Below are 22421 nucleotides of genomic sequence, written 5' to 3'. Positions count from 1 at the left end.
ATGTTTGTTGATGTCCTCCATCTGGGAAAAAAAATAATGCTTCACAATTATCACATAGCAGATCTGATCTGTTAATATTTCTGGCCAAGAACTGAGCTTCCTCCCCCAACTGGGATAGCACTGTTTAAAACACACAATGCTCAGGTGAAAACACACTGGATGATCTGTTGTATTCGATGTCACAGTCTTCTATTTTCAAAGCAAAAACCCTGCAACTCATTTGCAAGTTCATGGTGTGTGTAATGGATGGATGTCTGTTCTTGCCAACTGATAAAGGATATTTACAATGCAGATCGATACGTGATTCATTAATTAAGAAACTGAGTCCTGTAGTAAATCAATACTAAACACTTTGGACATCTGGGAGGAAAATCGGTCTGTAAGGTAGCAATTTTTCTTGTAGGATGTTTGCAGTGTGTTTATTGTTATTAAAACCACTTTACCTCAGGAATATTATTGGCTTAACAATCAAACCAGTGTATTTAATAGCGTACACTTGGCTGTGTTAAAGGAAGGCTCCAACATTATTTGACAGACAAATGACAGATGGGAAATTTACAATGACAGGGTGTTGAAGAGGTTTAGAGCCCTGTGGCTTTAGATGCTACATCCATTCATGTCAATAAATAAAAATAATCATCTGTCTTTTGTACACATGTAACAACGCACCCTGTTCCCTTTAGCAGCAACGCTGCCATGTACACATGATGGCACTTTATGTCCAAGTCTGTAACAGCAGCAGGATGAAAAGTGCTCCAAGCTCTCGTCTGCAACACAGTTTTTTCCTGTCATTTTCTTCATGTCAGCAAGTCATGTTCTTTATGCCTCAGCTCAAATGATTTAACATTTATAAAAATGGCCATTTTTTAGTCTCATCCAAATTCATCATGCCAAAGTGTTTTCAGTACAATATTATACCGTAATTTCCGGTAAAATTTCAGAAAAATACGGTAAGTATAATTCCAGTAATTATCCCTTTACCCAACAATTTCATTACATTTTATTTGTATAACACTTTTTACATAAGGTTATAATTTTATAAGAATGTGTACGTTTATTGCCTATACGTTTGTTCCTTACAATTGTTTATCCCTGATAAGCGAGCCAGTGGTAACAGTGGCAAGGAAAACTCCCCGAGATAGTCTGAGGACAAAACCTTCAGAGAAACCATCCTCAAAACCCATCCTCATCTGAACTGCACCAAATGTCCATTCGTTGCAGTTCCATTGTTGAGTTGTATAGTAATAGGTGCTTAAATGCAGATTTATTCATGCAACCTTTGGCTTAGGCTGTGCCATTGTAGTAGACTGTTTTTATTTATTACAGGGCAAATCCATCCTCAAAGTCCAACCTCCCATTGCTAATCTACACCAATTAAAAAAATAAAAATACAGACAATATTCATTCATCTGCTCTCTAAATAGCATCCTTTCTTCCTAACTACTGAGAAGTAAAACAGAACAGGTATTTTTGACCAACAAAACAAGAAGTAAAAAGCTTTGCAACTGTTATATTAGTGGTTACACTGGTTCAACAGTCATGTTGTAGTAAATATCTGGCAGACGGGTGCACCTGCCCAGCATGAGACAACACCCACAAAACCAGCTGTAATGAGGGCTTTCACAGAGGTGCATTTGTGTATAAAAAAACTAAACAAGGACATGCATGCTGATTACCTGTTGAGCTGAGCCTCATTAAGCTGTATGCAAAACAATACCACATACTGCCATGATGGACCCATAATTATCCAAATAAACTAAAACTGTTACTGTTGTATAAGTATGGAACGATGGGGGTTTTTGGGGTTTAGGTACACCACCTGTGTAACGTGTGACAATGTAGGCACATGTATATATATATATATATATCTGCCTCATCTGTAAAGACATCAGGCTATTATACTGACAGCAGACACCTGGAGCATACTGTGCATACTGCAGCGCAGAGCTCATTCTCATACAAGCATGCATCATCATGCCAGCTGTTTCCTCACCCCTGCTGTGTGCAGACTTTCATTTAGCCACACTACTCACCTCTCTGGGGTAAATAATGAATTCTGAATGGGGTTTATCCATGTCTGATTTAAAACAGCTGCTCTTCATACAAAGATGCAGTAGTAAACTGGGAGTACCCCGGTACAGGCGTTCAACCTGTTCCATGTAGCTAGGATAATTAATTTAACATGGCATAAATCATACATTTCTAAGCTTTAACTTGCAACCACCCTAAAATAATTACATAGCAGATTCTCATAAATCAGGCTAGTTAAAACCTGTGATAAGCATCCTACCCCTCTACATTCCTGGGCTCTCTCTCACACTAAATTTGCCATTCTCCCTCTGCACAGTGATTGATTTCATTTCTGGTGCATTTTGCATGCTAATGCAACTAGCCAGCCCTAAAAATGTGACCGTATAATATTAAACCAGAATAAATTCCGTTGTGTTGAGAGTTAATCTTTGAAATCCTAATGTGCAAATACAAAAGTCTCTAAAACTCTATTGTGATTGTTTAAATCCAATCCATTCCCAATGAAGCTGGTTGTGAAAAACAGCCATAAACAAATGTACGGCTAACTTTAGTGTAGACACATTGGCAAGTCGAAAATCCATGAATTTTGCCTGCTATTTATTAAACGCTTTTCAAAAACATTTACATTTGTTAGTTTGGTCTTTCCACTTATAGATATGTTGTTTAAAAATAGATACTTTGTTTTTTAAACACTTAATTTTATATATTTATAATATATCCCATGCATTATGACTGTACACTGATCAGACTTAACATTATGACCACTGATGATCTCTTCATCATGGCACGTGTTAGTAAGTGGGATATATTAGGCAGCAAGTGAACATTTTGTCCTCAAAGTTGATGTGTTAGAAGCAGGAAAAATGGGTGAGCGTAAAAATTTGGGTCTGACTGGGTTAGAGCATCTTCAAAACTGCAGCTCTAGTGGGATGTTTCCAGTCTGCAGTGGTCAGTATCTATCAAAAGTGGTCTAAGAAAGGAACAGTGGTGAACCGGCGTCAGGGTCATGGGCAACCAAGGCGCAATAGAGCACGTGGGGAGCGAAGGCTGGCTCGTGAGGGTCCGATCCAGCAGATGAGCCTCTGTAGCTCAAACTGCTGAAGAATTTAATTATGTTAATGCTCGACAGGTCAGAACTGTTTTGGCAGGAATCAGGGGATCAACACAATATTAGGTAGGTGGTCATAATGTTATGTCTGTTTTGTTATGTTCTTTTATTCAAGTAAACTTTTCACTTTTCCTATTTTTTTTTCCCCTAAAGGTTTCAACTATTTAGTAAAATATAATCCTGTTGTGTGCTGTTTGCTTATGGGTAGAATATTAAACATTTATATTTTCTTTCAGTGTCATCCATGCATGAGACATTTGAGATACTGAGATGGATACTATAAACCTAAATAAACCTCTGTGGCTTGGCTGCTATACCTCTATTAACAGGACAAAGACAAAGATGCTAGAAAGCTCCAAATGTGTTGGACAACATCTGGTGATTATTACATCCTCGAGAGATTAATAGATCCCTGAGACACATGCACCCAGTTTGACAGATGAGACAAATCACCAACGGCCAACTCAGAGCTGAGCTACATACAGAGTTGGAATGATTTGACCCTAAACCCAGGCCATATGGGGAATAGAGGAGGGGGAGTATGAAGATGGTATGAGATGATGGGTGACAAAGTGCTGACGTTAGGTTCAAGGGCTGCGGGTGGCTGGGTTGCACGCCGAGCGAGGGAAACCCTGGCTGCTGTACACATCTCAGCTTCATTACAGATGAGCTAATTGGCTGTAGGGCCGAAGTCAAAGGAAGCAGAGATGCAGACAGAGATAGAGAAAACTAGGGGAGATATGAGTAGAGGGGTGTGTGTGTGTGTGTGTGTGTGTGTGTGTGTGTGTGTGTGTGTGTGTGAGTGTGGGTGTACACTGAGGTATGGAGCTCATGCTGCGAGCAAACAGCAGCCCAGCCTGCAGGCGCAGCATGAGCTGTCCGTTTTCCTCCACAGATGGCTTCATTTGTATGCTACGGATGCACAGCCAGACAGAGCAACCCAACGTAAAAGATCATAATTAAGCAGGAGTCGCTGGCTATTGTTCCCCTCCTGTGTCTAAATTTTGCTCTTTCCATTAAAGAGCAAAATGGACAGCAAGGTTTAGGAGGCATTATTTTTATGGACCTTAAAATACAGATTAGCAATGACCCCCACAAATCGAATCAACCACTTGTTTTATTGAAACTAATCTTGTTATATTTGCATTTTTTTTTTTTTTTTTTACCACTTACTTCTACCGAGTTAGTGCAAAATGGTTACTTTAGTTTAATTCATTGCTTGGTAATGAAACCAACCAAAATGCATTTAAAAAGCATAAAAAAATGGCTGAGAATGTGTGGAAAAAAATGTGTGGAAAAGGGAAAGGGGTTGAAAAATGTTCTCTCGAAACTCATTTGTTCACTGGTCAGAAAGCAAAGTGTAAACAAACCCCCGGCAAGTGCATGTAGAAAATTACGGAAATCAGCCAAGCGCGGCGAAACCGAGCCAGCGCTAAATAAATGATTAAATAACACCCAATCCAAGGGTGCCAACACTTACACATTTTAATATAAAAAGAAAGACCAGGCAGTGAGTGCAAATGTGGTCAGAAGGCATTAAAATATAATAAACATGACTGTCATCTATTTCATTGATGTGTTTGTGACAGGATTCATAAATCTCACGCCATGTAGTATAGAAGTACAGGCTCTACAGTACAATGCCATGATTTTATATGCTATACAGTGAGCAAACTGTAATTAAGAAGCCATTTGGGATTCAGTCGAGGATTTAATAAATTAATCAAAGTCATTGAGATAAATTGCACCAAAGAAAACCACTGCTGTTGGTAAATATAGAAAGTAAAATTATGATATTGATTCTTTTCGGGTCGAATCTTTGTTTGTTTGGGTTTTATTTATTTGATTTTTTTTTTAAAGCAGTCACTGTTCTCAGTGTAGCTCCTTGGTAATGCTTTGTTCTGGGAAAATTACAAGCTCATTAATGGTCTAAAATATTTTTAAATACACAACAATATTAATTCATTTACTCAGCTGCTTCATTTTTTTACCCTGAGAGGAATATTTTGCCTTAATTAATTTGACTAATTTGAATATATTATTGCTTAGATATCTTTTTTTTTTTTTTTTTAGGTACAAAAATACCTGAATGTCTTTTACAGACATTTTGTAATCACCACCAAGAGTGCATCTGTCTAACTATCTGTCTGTCTGTGTTTTCCTCACCTCTCCATTCTGCAGCGTAGTGATGTTCTGGTTATCGTTCTCATCCAGCACTTTATCAGGTATAGGTGGTGGAGTCTCCTCCTCAGGTTGCTCTGCCACTGTGCGCTGGGCCTCGGCTTCCACACTGTAGCGGCTCTTCTTCTTCAGGTCGATGGATGCGTACTCCGACCCGTCTGTCAGAGGGCAGAGGTCAGGAGTGCCAGGGCTGGGGCTCACATGCCCATTGTGCTGGGCAGTCGAAGGCTCACTGGGGGTCAGTGTGCCGTTATTGAGGCATGCCTCCTTTAGCTCTTTCACCGTCTCGTAGGGTGAATCCTCCACAACATCCTGTGAGACTCCCCCCTTCAGCACCTCGTACGTGGCGTCCCCAGAGGTTTTACATTCTTCAGGTGCATCTGCTACCTGCAGACTGTTGGTGCAGGGAATGCTGGGTAACTCTCTGTCCTGGGGGCATTTAGAAGAGCGATGCTCTGATTGGATGGACAGCATTTCTTCGGAAGGGTGTGGACTCGTGTCCACGGTATCTGTGAGGACTGAGATGGAGATAAGCAGAGACAACGATGAACACTGCTGATTTAATATCAGTCTTATATTTACCATACAACAGAGAGAAGCTAAGCAAGTACCAATATTTAATTACAATTATTGCCTAAACATTAATCCGAATTAACGATAGACGTGTTCCCCCTATACTCTATGTCTCTTTAGCAGCTTTTACAAAGAAAAAAACAATTAATGAGAAGGTCGTGTTTGGGTTAAGAATGAATAGGAGTTAGAAGCACACAATTATACTGTCACAGATGTGGCACTATAATGTTTATCATTAGCTCCTCCATGCTGTTAAGGTTGATGGACAATTGTTTGGTATCTTCTACAACGATGCTTTAGAGAATAAGAGCTTATTTAACTGACTATAAATACAATACAATACAATATATATAAGTTTGAAGTCCATGGTGTTTCCTTAATAAACAGATAAAAAAGACAACACAAAAAGGCTCCAGCTCACAGTTATACTTGTATCCTTCCTACCACCTTCCCTGTTAAACTACTGTTGCGTGGCATGTATTTACATATCGGAACAAAACTGGCTCTTATAAGTTTCACATTTGGCTGTCAAATAAGAGTGAGAAAAAGGCTGCTACTGCATGACCGTATTTGCACTTTGAATAGTCTGCATACTCACAAAATCTTAAAAAATAAAAAGTCTGCAAGTCTAACAACTTTAACATTTAACTTTAACTCTCTTTTAGTAAACTTTATCTATGGAAGGGATTTCCAGACCAAAATTTAGATATGATGCTTAATTAATAATAATAGTGTTGGAAACAAGACTTGTCCTCCATATTTGTCCAAATGAGAATTTTTGTATATTTTATTTTTTTCATTATTTATCAGTAAAAATGATTGTGTTTAAACAAGTTATTTTAACTGATTATAATAGTTTAATATATTATGTATATGACATTAAACTTTAATTGTACCTGTACCGCTTGTAAGAGGTCCATTTAAGGAGCTACTGGCCACCAGGTCAGTGCCATGGCTGCCTGTATCTGCTGTTTGACTACATACTTCCTTTTCTGACACCTGCACAGAGACAGGACAAAGACACTTCATATCAGCAAGGACAAATCAAGACACATTCTTCTTGATATAAGTATTATACATACAATGGTAGATGTATAGGCTTATCTGAGGTTATCTTCATGGCAAAAGCTGAGTTACAAATATTCAAAAGATAAATAGATAATACAATACAATACAAACAAAAAAAAATACGACTTTTAAGGTTTTATATATAGAAACGTAAGACAATATGTATAAGGTTTAGTGGAAAAGTCAGTTTTGAATGGCTTACATGACATAAAATGTGCTAGAGATTTTTTTGGGGTAAATTTAAAGTTATTTGCCATTTTTAAACGTGTCATCTTCTGCTTGGCGCTTGATTAACATATAATGATTGATTATGTGTTTAAGGTCTGAGGGAGGAATTTGACATCCTAGTTTCAGTTTTACTGCATTATCAGCCTTATCATCCTAATTATTTCCTGATAGACCAACAGGACCCAGAACTCGGCAGAAAATAATACTAAAGGATTGATTCTATAAGAGGGTTCACTTCAGTTAAAATGCAGTCTACCAAAAGACAATCAGCTTTTGAAGCTTGGAGACATGATTCGGAGACCTTCGTCCCCTTTTGCTGCCGTTACACAAGTTTCACTACATCTATAAATATAGGAAAGTGAAAAAGGAAATGATTTCTATTATCTATATATATGGGGTGAGTCACTCCTCCTTCCTGATGAGTCAGATCCATGTTAATAATAGGATTTCTTAGTGTCCAGTCGGGTACAAGACTGAAGTTCACCTAGTTTAAGATGTCCAAAAGATCTGATTTTAGGTTTGGTCTTATTGTGCACACATCATAAAAAGAAAAAATATTTACAAATCCAGCTGTGTGTCTTCCTTTATGCATTTAAATCTGTAATGCCCAACTGGTTCTGCCTCTATCAACTTTTTTCCTCCAAACTTTCAGAAAAAAAGGAAGTAGCATAAAAACTAAAACCCACCACATTCGCACTAATTACCCCTGACAATCTATTTCACTTCCTCTTTTTAATCACTGTCAGAGAGGTCAATGACAGGCTGAATCAATGTACACTTGAAACTCACTTCCTCTCAGCATTCTGTGTATTCTATTTTTTCAATTGTTGGTGGTGCTGTTGCGCATTATTCCAAAGAATCCTTTTTAATAATCTGATGTCGAGGGAAAAAAATAATTTTTATAAATGAATATTTTTATAAATATGAATGGTTTTTCTGTATCACCGAAAGATAAATGGCTTAACTCTGCTGCCCTGTTATACCAGCCACTCCTGGAGGGAAAAAAGACAAACTGGATGGAGGTTTTTGGCACATCATCTTTTTGGTTTTTGGCACATCAGAAGGAAGAAAAATTGCTTTTTGGCGCCACCTGGTGGTGGCTTTGCGATTTCGCTAACAATCGTTTTGAAGTCTGTTTACCATCTATAAACAAAGACCCTATTGAACCTCTAGCTTGATTATACTAGTGTGTAGTGAAAGTCAGACAGGGTTTTTTTCTAAGCACAAACTTGATCTATGAACTTAATCCAACTATTCAAACATTACACAAAAATGAATGCCGATATTCTGGTTATTTATTTCCAGTGAAAGGACACATTCGATTCTAGACTTGCTTTTGATTGACTGAACAACTTTTTTGTTGTTTTGTTTTGTGTGTTAATTGTTTTTATCATATTTCTTTCAATATACAAAAGTATAATTTCATTGTTATGAAGGTTTTTGCTTCACAGCCTACTTTTGCATGTGTAAAAGTCTTTCTCTAATTGCTCAGTGCATATGTGACAGTATACATTAACAAGCAGACCAAAGATTAAAATATAAATCAGAGTGCATTAAATAAAATGTGAGATTTATTTCTGTATGATGCATGTTAAAGTGCCTATTCTATTTTTGAACAAGGAACATTTTAGGCAATAATATCAGGATCCAAATACACCAGTCTGGACATACAAAAATCCAGGCAACAAACTATGAAAACCAATTGGCAACCATTCCAAAACAAGTCTACAAGCAACAATGAAAGCTTAATACTTTCCCACAGATGTGTGTCCATGCTATGCACATATAACTCTGTCAGATGCAATATGCAAGTGCATTCATCACATGAGAAGTCAAATGAGATTTTCATAGATGCTCCCTGCTTCTAAACAACGCTGAACTCCTGACCTTTTCTCTCACATGATAATTCTGCAGCCTCCATGCATAAAGCACATGCACAAAAAGACTCCCCATGTCCCCAGGCCTGACAAAGCCGCATGTCTGCCTGCTTCATGTTTTCCTCCCACTGAGCGTCAGCTCCACAAAGCCCCTTCAGTGTGCTGTGCTCTACCCAGTCCTCCAAGTCCAAAACTACAAATTAAACTGCACACCATCTACACCATCAGCTCTCTCCAAAGCAACTCCTGATTCAGCGAAAAATGGCTCTGTGTGAGAGCTATAGAGCAAACAAACGCCTGAGAAATGATTAAAAAGACACTGTGGGGCTCTGCTTTGAGTCTCGGTCATGCATAGAGAAGGATGTGAAATGCAAAAAATCCTTCACATCAAAAGCATCCCGCTAACGTACCCCATTCATCAGGTTCTCATGGTCTCCAGGAAGCCGGGTCGCTTTCTTTTGCCTGGGGAGAGAAAAAAAAATGCATTTGATTTTTTTTTCTGCAACTTGTGCAAAGTGCTTGTACATGTGGGAAAAATTAAATCTGTTCGTCCATTCGTCTACAGATATTTTATTCAGACATGTATACCAATTTGCCATGTTACATTGAATACAGTGATTGTAGCAGTCACATGCAAGGAAACAGGTTGAAATTATACAAAATATTAGCTTTAATGTACATATGAATCTACGAGTTGGTGTAAATAGACCAAAAAGACAAGTGATTATCATTATTTTGGACATTTTTGTGGAACCCAAAACATTTACATCCCCTAGAGTGAAACATCCCGAAGATTCTATCTCCATTTCTACTGATATTCTGCCACATTCCACTTCACTGACACATCAATGAGGACGTAATCATCAACGATTGAGAACATCCAATGTGAAATAAAGTTGCTAGTGCTTGGTGAATTCTTTTCTCCAACCATTCTACAAAATGTATTACTTAATAGACTAACACCATCCGATCTAGTAATATTTGCAATATTTTACAGCTTAATCCCAGACTGAATGCATGAGAGAGCATTATTATTATTATTATTATAATAATGATGATGATGATGATGATAATGAGGTACTCACCCCTGACAGCTGGCACATAGTACCAGAAGCACAGTGAGCAGCAGGAAGGCCCACAGTGCCGTGAGCGTGCTCACTACAGCCAGCTCACCACTGACCTCCGATCCTGCAACCCCTGAACCCCACAGAGCACTCAACACAGGAGCCATTACACATCACACTCAGCAGCTGCCTACATCGGCCACACTACTACAAGAGCTAAGGACAGAAAGAGAGAGAGAGAGAGAGAGAGAGAGAGATATCAGCAATGTGTCACCTACAAGTCAGCATCAACTGTTTAAGCATGGAACTTGTGTCTTTAACAACCACAACCATAACACTTGTAACAAACACCTTTTCCTGTGTGAAACACTTGACCACACACTACACGCTTTTCTAATAAAATGGGCGTTAAAGGAAATAGAGCGACATCAAAACAAACAGATAACAGTCAACTCTATTATATAAAATAGTCATCTCATATTTAATTGAACATCGGTGAACCCAGGACTGCATAATTAATCATATTCAAATCATAATCATGAATTTTGCCTCTACAATTACTTGAACTCTGAGTTTGAACAGCTCTGCCATGGTTCCTTTGATTTTTATTTCATCAAATAATTTTTTTGTTCGATTAATTTTCGACGTTCCCATTTATTCGGAATGAATAAGTCAGCTTCTGTATATTGATTTATTTAAATACATTTTAAATATCAAGCATGAAAAATATTAAAACTCAGTGTTTTTTATTCTAATAAAAATAATTTATTGCTTATATATATATATATATATATATATATATATATATATATATATATACACACACACACACATACACACACACACCACGGCCAGGCATAACAATTCTGACCCATCGAGCATTAACAGTATTTATTTCTTTAGCAATTTGAGCTACAGGAGCTCGTCTGTTGGATCAGACCACATGGACAAGCCTTCTATATATAATATACAGTACAACATTTAAAGTTACCTTAAATTAGGTAAAATTTGGTCGCAAATGTGACCATTTTAGTCGCGGTCTGGAGCCCTAAATATTTCTTTATACTTTTTAATATTTTGCTACTCAGTTTGAATAACTTTTTCCTTCAAAAATGTATGCAGACCCAAATGCAATTTTAAACCGATATAATATTCAGTCAAAATAGTCCCAACCTGAACATCGGGATACAATATATCAGCGTTAATGTCCTCCAGAAGGGGGCGCAGAAACTCAATCCCGAATATGCATCTTTACACTACAGTATTCCTCATGCTAAGACTGCAGTCTGACAATCTGTGCAAACAAACGACTGCTGTCCAGCACTGATCTGACAATGATCGTGAGGCTTAGGCCGGATTCAGCAAGGCAAGCCCCTGTGTGGAGTTATTTTTAGATGAGATGGGAAGCTGAGTGCACCGCACCTCCACAAACTGAATGTGCAGATAACAATCTGATGGCTGGCATCCCAGAAAGTGGCAGAAAGCCATACTCTTTTGTGTCTGAGGAGTTTCGCAGAGGGGAGAGTCTTTCCTCTTCACTCATACTCGCTCTCTCACTCATTCACTAGGTCTCTGAATAGACAGCTTTGGGCTAACAAAAGTGCTGGCACCTTGTAGTCGGCAACCTTTTTTGGATATATTTTGCTGCTCTGCTCTTAAATAGAAAGCGTGTGTGTGTGTGCCATGGAAAAAAACAAGCCCATTGTGAAAGTAACTGAAGGACATATGCAAATTAACAGTGCAGCAAGATTAGAGGATTGCACTCTACAGTCTTCGGGTACACAAATGTATAATGATGATAATGATGAATGTTTTCTGTCACATGTCCACATATTAACTGTCTTAAGCTTTGATTATGTGCCCACATGAAAAAACAAATCTAATAAGGAAATAATTTGTTAAAATCTTTTTTGACCAAAGATTTGTTATTACACCCAGTACAAGATTCATAATTTGCCATTCTGTGTTTGGCTTATTCTTTTTTCCCTGTTATGTCCAGGAATATGCACCAAGCATGATGACATCTAATCAACTGTCATGTTTAGGCAGATGACATAAATGCATAATTCCACATAAAGATTGTCAGTTACAAAACAACTTTGCCCTGAAATGTCTCGGCTTACGGTGAAAGGGCATCAAATATAGCAACACATTTACATGAATTATGTGGCAGTTTCTATGAAAAGTATAAATAAACACCATCCTACCTGAGCACTCAGAACTGGCCGCCCTGCCTGCAATAAAACAAGAAACAGAGAGAACGATTAGAGGCTAAGAGCACCCAGAAACAGAACGCGAGTCATACTGTATATCTGCCCAGGAAAATGCATGCTGATGAATACTCTGATATGATACACACCATGCGCCATCATATATTTTTATGATGAGTGAGGTCTCTGTGCATAGCAAAACATTTTCTTTAGAGAACACATGCAACAAAAGTATGTGAACGACATATCATGGAGAAATATTGGTGGCACAGGTTCTTCCCAGATCAAGGGTTGGACCTTAAAGAGCATCCTTTTTTCACATCATTAATGAACATGGTATGTAGATTGGGAGTTGGTAGTGTAGTGGTGAAGACGTTGGACTTCTGATCAGAAGGTCATGAGTTGAAATGTAAGTCACTCTGGATAAGAGCATCTGCCAAATACCATAAATATGAATGATTCGATACTCTACATTGCCACTACTGTATGTGTGAATGACTGTGTAAGTGTGTAGGGGGCTGTGTTACTGCATACACTAGCACCTCATTCAGGGTGTGTTCCTGTACTCGCATCAGTAAATGCACAACAGAACATGCTTTGAAGGCCTGGAGCTACAAATAATTATCTCTAATAGTGCAACAATTTGATTATATGCCAACAAACACTTGATCAAGCCTTAGATTCTATTTTAATAATAATTTCATTTATACAGATTGTGGAAGCAAGCCAGCCAACATGTCTCACATCTAGAAGTTTTTCAGAAACATAGCAAGTTGGCATTTTGGCTGTTTATTAAATGAAAAATAATCAGATGAAAGACCAGCATCAGGAGGAATACAAAGATCCTCTAAAATCTAAAGTGAAAATGACACTCGTTTGAGCAGATAATCAATCAGTATTTATATTTCATCAGGACATCCCTATTCATCTAAGCGTTTTATGTCTTTGGAAATATCCATCGTGTGCAGTGCTGCTAAAATGTAGTCAAACTCCTACATAAATACTAATTGTGTACCATCAGGAAATAAATAAATTCTAACGCTGTTTGCTAATGTGTTTCTGAGAGGGAGAGATATTAGAGAAAGAATGTCCACTGGTGCTCTTTCTGAGCTGCCGTTTACATTAATGAAGTGTGACACACTAATCAAGCTTTGTGCAATCATTTGCTCTAATGAGTTGCGTGGAGGAGGAAGTTCAAAATGTTTGAAGCCTTCAGTCCAAAACATACAACCCGAGACTTAACAGAGGAAAAAGTTATTTTCCTTAGAAATACTCTAAGTAAGTTTCATGCCATTGAAAATAGGAGGATGGAAAAGCTATTTAAAAAGGAATGTATTTGGATAGGCATCACTTTCATACTGGAATGCTGAAGCTGTGGCCCTGCTTGTGTTCTCTCCTGCACTTAAACTATACGGATCATACGCTAGAATAACATCTCTCTATAAGACCACCTTCACACACTGTCAGTCTTGACCTCTGAGTTTTGTGTGTGTGTGTGTGTGTGTGCACTTTTTTTATTTTTCATTCTTGTATTCTATTCTTTTTTTTTCTGCATTTATTATTAATTTTCCTTGCATTCTTTTACAATTGCTTCTCTTTGCATTGTTTTTCCCCCCTTGTGGCTACTGTAGGGTTTTTTTTTTATTTTGTATCGTTTTTTTATTCTATTAAATAAACTGAAAGAGCTAAATATAAACAATCTAATTTCTATGTTTAGTTCTACTTTTATATCTCCTTTGTATGTGCTTACATGTAGCCATTGTATCTGTGCAGAAGTGAAGTACAATTAAATGGAAGACCATCAGCATTTATACTTCTCTATGGGTTTCACACTTTTGATGTCATGAACCTTGTGAAACTCCTTGAATTCATGACATGAGAACTGAAAATGCCATGTCTAATAATGCTTTATATTTACTGCCTGCATTTCATCATGGTGTATTCCTAATAGCAAAAATAAATAAATAAATAAATAAATAAATAAATAAATAAAAAGAAGCATGAAAATTTTGTCTGCTTATGAATTCCTGTGGTATGCAGTTCAAGCCCCTCTGCAGAAGAACAGCACCATAAAGGGAATTTAGAGCGAATGCTACTTCTCTGACAAAGCAACTGCAGGAATGCACAAACCACAGGCATGTCTTGAATAAATAACAGAATTTGGGGAGTGGGTAACTCAATAAGAAAGTTTTTGGGCAGCTCTGTTATTAAAAGATTTTGTGCTGACAGAGGCTGGTTGGAGAAAAGTTAATTTGAATTCTATATATATATATAAAATAGCTGTACTACAATGGGTGAAAAAAATGCAATAACTAAAATTGTACAGTGCTATAATATATGATAGTTATTAAGGATTCATCTAAAAAAAAGTTTATCTGGAATTTATCTAGAAAAACACCACAGGAGTGCATTCTGTAACAATGCAAAAACAATTGCAAGAAAAAGAGAAAAGTTTGGAAAAAATAAATGTCCATGACCCTCAATAGACCTGATCTATCAAAAGGTAGTGTGTGATATGTGGGCCTACTGCCACAAAATTGAATGCACGTAATTGTCTAAAATATCTTTGTATGCTGTAGCATTTAAGATCTAGATCTAACAGGCCCAAACCTGTTCCAGTATGACAACTCCCCTGTGCACAATACAAGCGCACTGGTTTGCCAAGGTTGGCGTGGAAGAACTCAAATGGCCTTCACAGACCCCACTGAATGAAGTTCCAGGTGGGCATATGAGTTACTAGAAAACATTTATATAACAATTACATAATATTCAGGGAAATGTAGTTCCATTTAGAATAGAACATTTTTGGAAATATATCCTTTGATTTTCTACTATTTGTTGTAATATTTGATAACATTTGACATTTTTTTTTAGCTTGTGATAATAAATGGGCTTTTGTAAAAGCTTTCATACTCAATAGTCTGTACCTTTTTTAATGTTATCTTGGGGTGTACAAAATCTTCAACTTAACTGTAAGAACTTTGGTAAGATGTCATTCGTTTTTTTCTTTTTTAACCAAGCTGGAAGATATTAGCAAATCACATATCTGAAACAGCATAAAATCTAAATGACAGAAAGCCAGAGTAAAAGCTTTTTTAGGTTTGTAGCAGATGTTTGTCTCTGGAAAAGTAATAGATCTCTTGTAAGCCTCTGCACATGACATGCTAGGTTTACTGTTCGGAGCATTGACGATTGAGCCGAGTGAATCTGACAGACAGGAAAAGCTTAACAGACATTAATGCCCCTGTAATGTTGCTTTACGAAGCATGACTGACTTCAACTGGAATACATCCAGTTCAGTGGCACATAAGATACAAAAGATTATACTAGCAGTGAAATCAGATATACCAATCTGCCAAGGAATGCTTGAAACCAATTGCGTTCTTTAAAGCATGGAGTTATGAATTCAAAATGCCTGAATAAATCATTCAGCATCTCGAACAGACCTGCTTATGTGGGTTATGGAAAAACAGTGCAAAACAACATGTCTGGAGCCAGAATCTTTCCACAAAGTTTAGTTTGACATCCACACCAGCATCAGATGTAGCTTAAAGTTTGAAAGCAGAAATGCATTTCAGAAATAATTTAGCTAATAAAAGTTGTCAAACATTTCTGAGCAGGTTGAAATCTCAAGCAGGATTTCTGAAATATTTGGCTAGCTAGCGGTGAAAAAAATGCAACCACTGCAAAGAATGTGGAAAACGGAAACTGAGAAATCCTGTCAGGTGACATCAAATTAGCTAGTTTGCTGGCTGTACCGGTCAAGAAATTAAAAGCATTAATAAGCTTCCCTAATTCCATGAGAAATCCTGTAAAGTAGCTCAATTTAGGTGGTTAAATAGCAGTAGCAGTGAAGGTTAGAAAAATGTTCGAGTTTGACTAATCCCTTAAGAAATTCTGTCATCTTAGCTTAGATAGCTAGCTCAGATTAGCTAGCAATGGCAGTGAACATTAAAAGCATTTATGCATCTATAAATCTTCCTCATTCTTACAACCTCTGAGGTGTTCAGCAGGCAAACCTAAGTAAAAACAATTTATGGCTTAACCGCTCCAAAAATGCTTGTGTGCGTACTTCCTAATGGCAGAAACAGTAAAATGTTCTATGACGTTCGTGGGTGCTTATCATATTACAGATTCAGTTATCAGCCCATGCCTTTACAGATCATTATCCAGGTCAAGATCGTTGTTGTGCGATAGACAAAGGCCAAACATAAAGAATTACCATTACATCTTTTTCCTGTGCCTCATATCGTATGCATCTCAAACGTGGGCAGGGGCACATCCTCTTAAGCCCCCTATGCACAATCTCATCAGGGCGGCTAATTATCTGTCTCTGATTTTACTGTGATGGTCGTCTGTGTGGTCTGGAAGTCAAGAGGACCGAGGAGACCGTTATTAGACCCTGTAGCAACCAAAGCACCAATCAGCAGCTGCATTACAGGAGTGCAGGAGAGGACACATCCAATTTAATCCCTCCGTGATAAAGAAGTACCTCTGTGTTTCTATGGCAACAGTTTTTTTTCATACAGGTAAAATATCTGGAAAACCCTGGTGGCAAGTGAGTGATGGGGTTTGTGTACAGTGTTTCTGCTTGTCAGTAGATCATTGTGGAGGTCAAGGTGGTATGATCATAGTGAAATGGAACAAACAGGAAATTGTCGCCGGCCATAGCCCTTAAGCCCCACTGTGTGCCCCCTCTTGAGCACACAGTGCCAGGACAAACTGTCTGAAATACTAACTATTAAGGAAATTGAATTTTGGAGAAGGAACAACACACACCATCCCAATGCCCAGAGATATTAGAGACATTAATCTTTTTTTTTTTTCCTTCAGATTAGTAGTAATATAAATGATGTTTCTTTACCTTTATATCATCTAAACAGGGAAAAAGGGATATAACTGGCTTTAGCACACCTATATTCATTTATATAGGTGATAACTCAAATTCTACAAATTTAAACAAGATTCCTACAAACATTTCAGAGTTAAATTCTACCAATACCTATATTTTATTAGATTATCTCTATCAGCAATACATGTTGATATACATAAGTAAATTAAGAGCAATAAAAAAAAACTCGACACACAAAAAGAAATTACTTGGGAGGGAAGAATATAATGGTATCTATTTGTTATATCTTACTTTTAAAGATACAGAGATTGGTAACATGTGCTGCATAATTATAATTATAATTATTAATAATAATTATAATAATAATAATTATAATAAAAATGAATAAAATGCTTATACTGTATATTCACTTAAAGTAGGTGAATGGGTAAAAATGTTCATATAGAAGCTGCAAGCTGCGTTAAAAAAAACATGCTGTGAGTAAACATGCTGAAGTTAGGCCTCTAATTATTATTTCAAAGCAGTTGATGGACATTTTGCTTAGATTGAGATTACGGTCACGTAGCAAAACACACATCTTGTAATAGTATTTAAATTAAAAGCTTCTTACTTAGTTTGTAAAATGAATGTAAGCAAATATATTTCACAGAGTGCAATGTTCAGGATTTATACAAGCTACAGGATTTATACACTCCTAACATATAGAGAAAATGCAAGTTCATATGAAAGATTTCACTGAATGTTTTTGCCCTGAATAATAATAATAATAATCCTTCCACACAACAAGATTTGGCAAGGAAAATATTATGAACGAGCACACACTTTTAGATTATGCTCAAAAATCATAGTTACAACCAATCATATTGACCCTTGAAACCTGAAGGATTTATAAATACATGTAAGAAAGAGGTTAAATATATGACTTCATATACAGAGCTGCACGTTAATATGTTGCTATAAGTAAAGAAGCCACAGCCATGATAGCAAACCTGGGCATGCTGTCTGGCTGGGAGGATTTTTGTTCTCCTGTCAATAAGAGAGGTCAGTCAATTGAAGGCATCTGTGAACTTGTATATAGATTATATACCGTATTTTCTGGACTATAAGCCGCTACTTTTTTCCCACGTTCTGAACCCCGCGGCTTAAACAACGAAGCGGCTAATTTATGGATTTTTCCTGGGTTTTTCCCGGTTTTACAAGCTTCATGCCACCAAAAAACTGAGCCCCATAACATTAGACCAATGAAATTGCTGAACGGGTTTAAGGTGAACCAATAAAACTCTTTATATTAAATCAGATGCGCTCCCACTGAATTGGGCCGCACCACATCATAAATATGGATGATGTTCCTCTGACGTTTGACCTGCCGCAAACTCGGACTGTCTACAGGAAATGCGAATCATTCGTCACGCTGAAAACAACCGGGCATGAAAACACACACTTCACCTGTGTTCTGAGCTGCACGGCATCGGGAGAAAAGTTTCACCGATGGTGATTTTTAAACGCATGACGTTGCCAAAAGATAAACTCCCGAGAGAAATTGTTGTGAACGGAAGGAAAAAGACAGTGAACAATGACTTTTTTGGTAGGCTACTGTTTAGATACAAGCCGTGTAACAGACACTGACTTTCATTAAAGCCTGTGTAAAGTTTATTAGTTTTAGTGTAGGCATATTTGGGTGCGCTTAACAGTCTGGAAATTATGGTACATTGGATTTAAAGGTTTCAACACATAACAGTACATGAGATGACATGCAAATACTTAAGTGTACTCTCATTGTTATGTCTTCAAGTGGAGACGCTCTATACAGTTGATAATGACTCCACATCAACAGCCTAAAGATTCATGAAGTTACTGAGCATCTCAAGAACTTTGAGGAAGGTTTTGGACTGGAATTAATATCAACAGTCTTACTACAGTGACTCATGAACACAGGTTGCTTGAACAGTTTGCATTTGAGTATATCACTGAACAGCACACCTCAACATTGATGAACTGTAATAAATGGACATTCAATGCCATTAAGATGAGCATGGGGTTGCTTTTGAATTTGTTTCTTCCTTATCATATCTCAGGAAATTCTTCCTTGCCACAGTCACCACTGGCTCACTAATTAGAAATAAACTTACGAACTTATAGGTAGTAAACTTATGCATTATTTTATACAACCCTGTAATGCTGCTTTAAGACAATAACCATTGTTAAAAGTGCTATACAAATAAAAAAGAACTGAACTGAATTGAGTAGTGCGAGATGAGTGCTGGACAATAGATACCCAAGACTACACAGAACAATGAAACCCCCACACAGAACAATGATGGGTGGACAAGGTTGTGTATCAGTCACCATGTGTTGTGAATCTGAGATATTTCATCAGAACAAGGTACCCAAAAGCAGTTCTGGAAATAACTCTAATAGGGAAGGAGTGTGTGGGAAACACACTCTTTTTGTGACTACACTCTTGAGGGAGTTCTCTTTTTTACACGGTCCACTTGAGGCATAAACATTTCCGGTCACACACGACCTCCCTCGGACTTAACACCATTCACAGATCACAGACTTTCTTAATAGATGAATATACTAAAATAAAGTGAACTGTTGTTTTTGAACCAGGTAAAAACGTTCAAGGAGGAAGTATAACACGAATGAATGTTCTACTAGGATCCGTTGACCACAAATCAGCAGAACTAGTAGTGCCAAACACAAAAGTGGTGAGTGAATAAATCATTAATTCAGCACTCATAAAAGCTACTGTATGTGCCTAACTCGAATCAAATGCTAGACCATTATACATTTTTTCCCCCAACTATTTTTACCCACCAGATGCTCAACTTGGCTGCTGCAATACATTAAAAAGTGTTTTTGCAGGGAGGCAATGCTTCAATATGCTTCATTTGCATCTTTCATTCTTTCTCTCTCTTGTTTGCTCTGTCATTCTCACAGAGAAAGTATTGCAATAGAAAAAAAATAAATGAGTCGGCACTCAAAACAGAGTGCAGAAGCAGGACATTGATGTCTCCCCTGAGCCAGAGAGTGGCGAAGTGCTAATCACGGTCCACTGCAAAATTAGCGACTCATTTTGTGACATTTGGCAAAGCAGCCATGCGGATTTATTATGCTGAGCACACACATGACAGATGAATGCTGAAACGCTGCCACGGGTTCAGCCACTGCTCCAGTCCCTTCATATCTTTACCCTGGAACACTATTAAATCAGCTATAATCTATTATATTTTACTAGTATCTTTTTATCATTAGTAGTAGATTGTTTTTAGTGTGGATTGGAAACCCAGCTTCTGTAAATAAAGGTTACTGTAAAGGCATTTGCTTGCAGGCTGAATGATTAACACTGCCATAAATGCCATATGATGATTATAACCATCTTATTATCACATGATCTTTTTCATTTGGACATGGCTGTATTTAAACCAAATGGCTGAGCGATTTATTAATCCTGTTTGTTGGCAGTTTTATCTACAACGACTGTAAAACATCTTTTGGCTTGTTATGGAAGTTGGAGAAATTTGCCACAATTTATTATTGCTTTCCAAATTAAACTGAAGTCTAATACAACAAATTCATCTCTTAGACTTCTGTTTAATGCTGTGATCATTATTGCTTCTTTTAAGTAATAATAATCAAACTTAAAAGAGTAGATCAAAAATTGTAGAATAGAAATGCATATTAAAAAATATAAATACAAAAATACAAATTTAAAATAAGGTTAAAAAATATTTGTTATAAATATATAAATACAACAATATGCAAAAAAAAATCAAATAGTGAGAAAGTGCAAACATTTTTATAAAACATAAGATGAAAGAAAACAAGTTTTAAGATATCGAATGTTTTAAATTTAATTAAAAGCCCTAGCAACATTTTGGTTCAAAAGACCTCACAATTCCTCAAAAAGTCCATTTCACATTTTCTACAATATTGAAGTTGTGCCTTTTTTTTTTTTTTTTTTTTTTAACATCCCACAGTCCAATTTGCTGTTATAATAAAGTCTATCTTTATGGAAGGTTCTATATTTTAGAAAGTGCTTGTAAATATTTGTGCTCAATCAGCCACGAGGGTGTTGGTAAAATCAGGTACTGATGTTAGGTGAGGAGGACTGGGGTGCAGTCAGTGTTCCAATTCATCCCAAATATGATCAAAAAAGTTGAAGTTAGAGCTCTACAGCAGACCATCTTCAAATCAAAGTATTATTTGTATAGTTATTTTAACCAATGAACACTGTCCCAAAACAGCTTTACAGAAGTGAAAAGATTATTAATATAAGTTTATCCTTAATGATTGTGTCAATGGTGACCACAGCAAGGAAAATCTCCCCGAGATGGAATTAGAAAGAAACCTTCAGAGGATCCAGACTCAATTGGGAAGTAGTCCTAAGCTATTGTTGCAAACTGTTTATATTAATTATCAACTCAGAATCCATCTTCTTGGTTCTTGAGTTTCACTCTCCACAGTAATCTCATCGATCTTCTACTTCAGACCCATGTAAAACACATATTCATGGAGCACTCTTCGCTGAAACAGGTTTGGGTCTCAAGTGAAAGGAAATTCATTCAAAAAAATCCAACCCACCATCCATCTATATGTGCTACAGTCGCTAAGGGTATGAGAATATATTATGGTGGTGGTTTAGAGCCGTTAAGAATATTGTAAAATTTAACTTTAAGATCTAGTTAGTACTGTATGAATATATGGAGGGTCATGTGTGGGTAGACACCTAAAACCAGAGACTGTACCTGATAAACCGAACTTCTTAATTTGTGGAAGAGCTAGAAAAAAAAAAAAGGATATAATGAGAAGGCACTAAATACTTGTGTCACATTACCCTTTATCTCTCTCTCTCTCTCTCTCTCTCTCTCTCTTACACACACACACACACACACACACACACACACATACATGTGTGTGTGTGTGTGTGTGTATATATATATATATATATATATATATATATATATATATATATATATATATATATATATATATATATATATATATATATTTTTTTTTTTTTTATTTTTTTTTTTTTTTTAAACCACACACACATGCACACACTCCACAATAAGTGCACTTCTATATCTAAATAAACTCCATCTTAAATGATCATTGGGACACCCCTCATTAAATATCACTAAGAGCCTGACAGCAGGGAGGACTGTCTCAGAATCTCTTTTCTGTCAGGCTTTTTAATGTGAGATGGAGATTAACTCCGTGTCA

The 22421-nt window shown here is 37.0% G+C and overlaps 1 protein-coding gene across 3 annotated transcripts in view; it reads right to left on the bottom strand.

Moving 5' to 3' along the window:
* Nucleotides 1–22421, bottom strand: part of pag1 (phosphoprotein membrane anchor with glycosphingolipid microdomains 1) — a 52669-nt gene that overhangs the window by 3420 nt on the left and 26828 nt on the right. For 2 of the 3 annotated variants that reach the window (XM_046834723.1, XM_046834724.1), the window contains exons 2-6: nt 12338–12364; nt 10152–10346; nt 9477–9528; nt 6790–6892; nt 5306–5838 (exon numbers count right to left, since the gene is read on the bottom strand). In XM_046834723.1, the coding sequence (XP_046690679.1) occupies nt 5306–5838; nt 6790–6892; nt 9477–9528; nt 10152–10297 (834 nt within the window). In that variant the 5' untranslated portion in view covers nt 10298–10346; nt 12338–12364. The remainder of the gene's footprint in view (nt 1–5305; nt 5839–6789; nt 6893–9476; nt 9529–10151; nt 10347–12337; nt 12365–22421) is intronic. The other variant, XM_046834725.1, reaches the window with a different exon arrangement.

This window comes from Silurus meridionalis, chromosome 22 (assembly GCF_014805685.1).
Source record: "Silurus meridionalis isolate SWU-2019-XX chromosome 22, ASM1480568v1, whole genome shotgun sequence".
Classification (NCBI taxonomy): domain Eukaryota; kingdom Metazoa; phylum Chordata; class Actinopteri; order Siluriformes; family Siluridae; genus Silurus; species Silurus meridionalis.
Note: the sequence above shows the minus strand (reverse complement) of the source record. Positions and strands in the feature narration are given on the sequence as shown.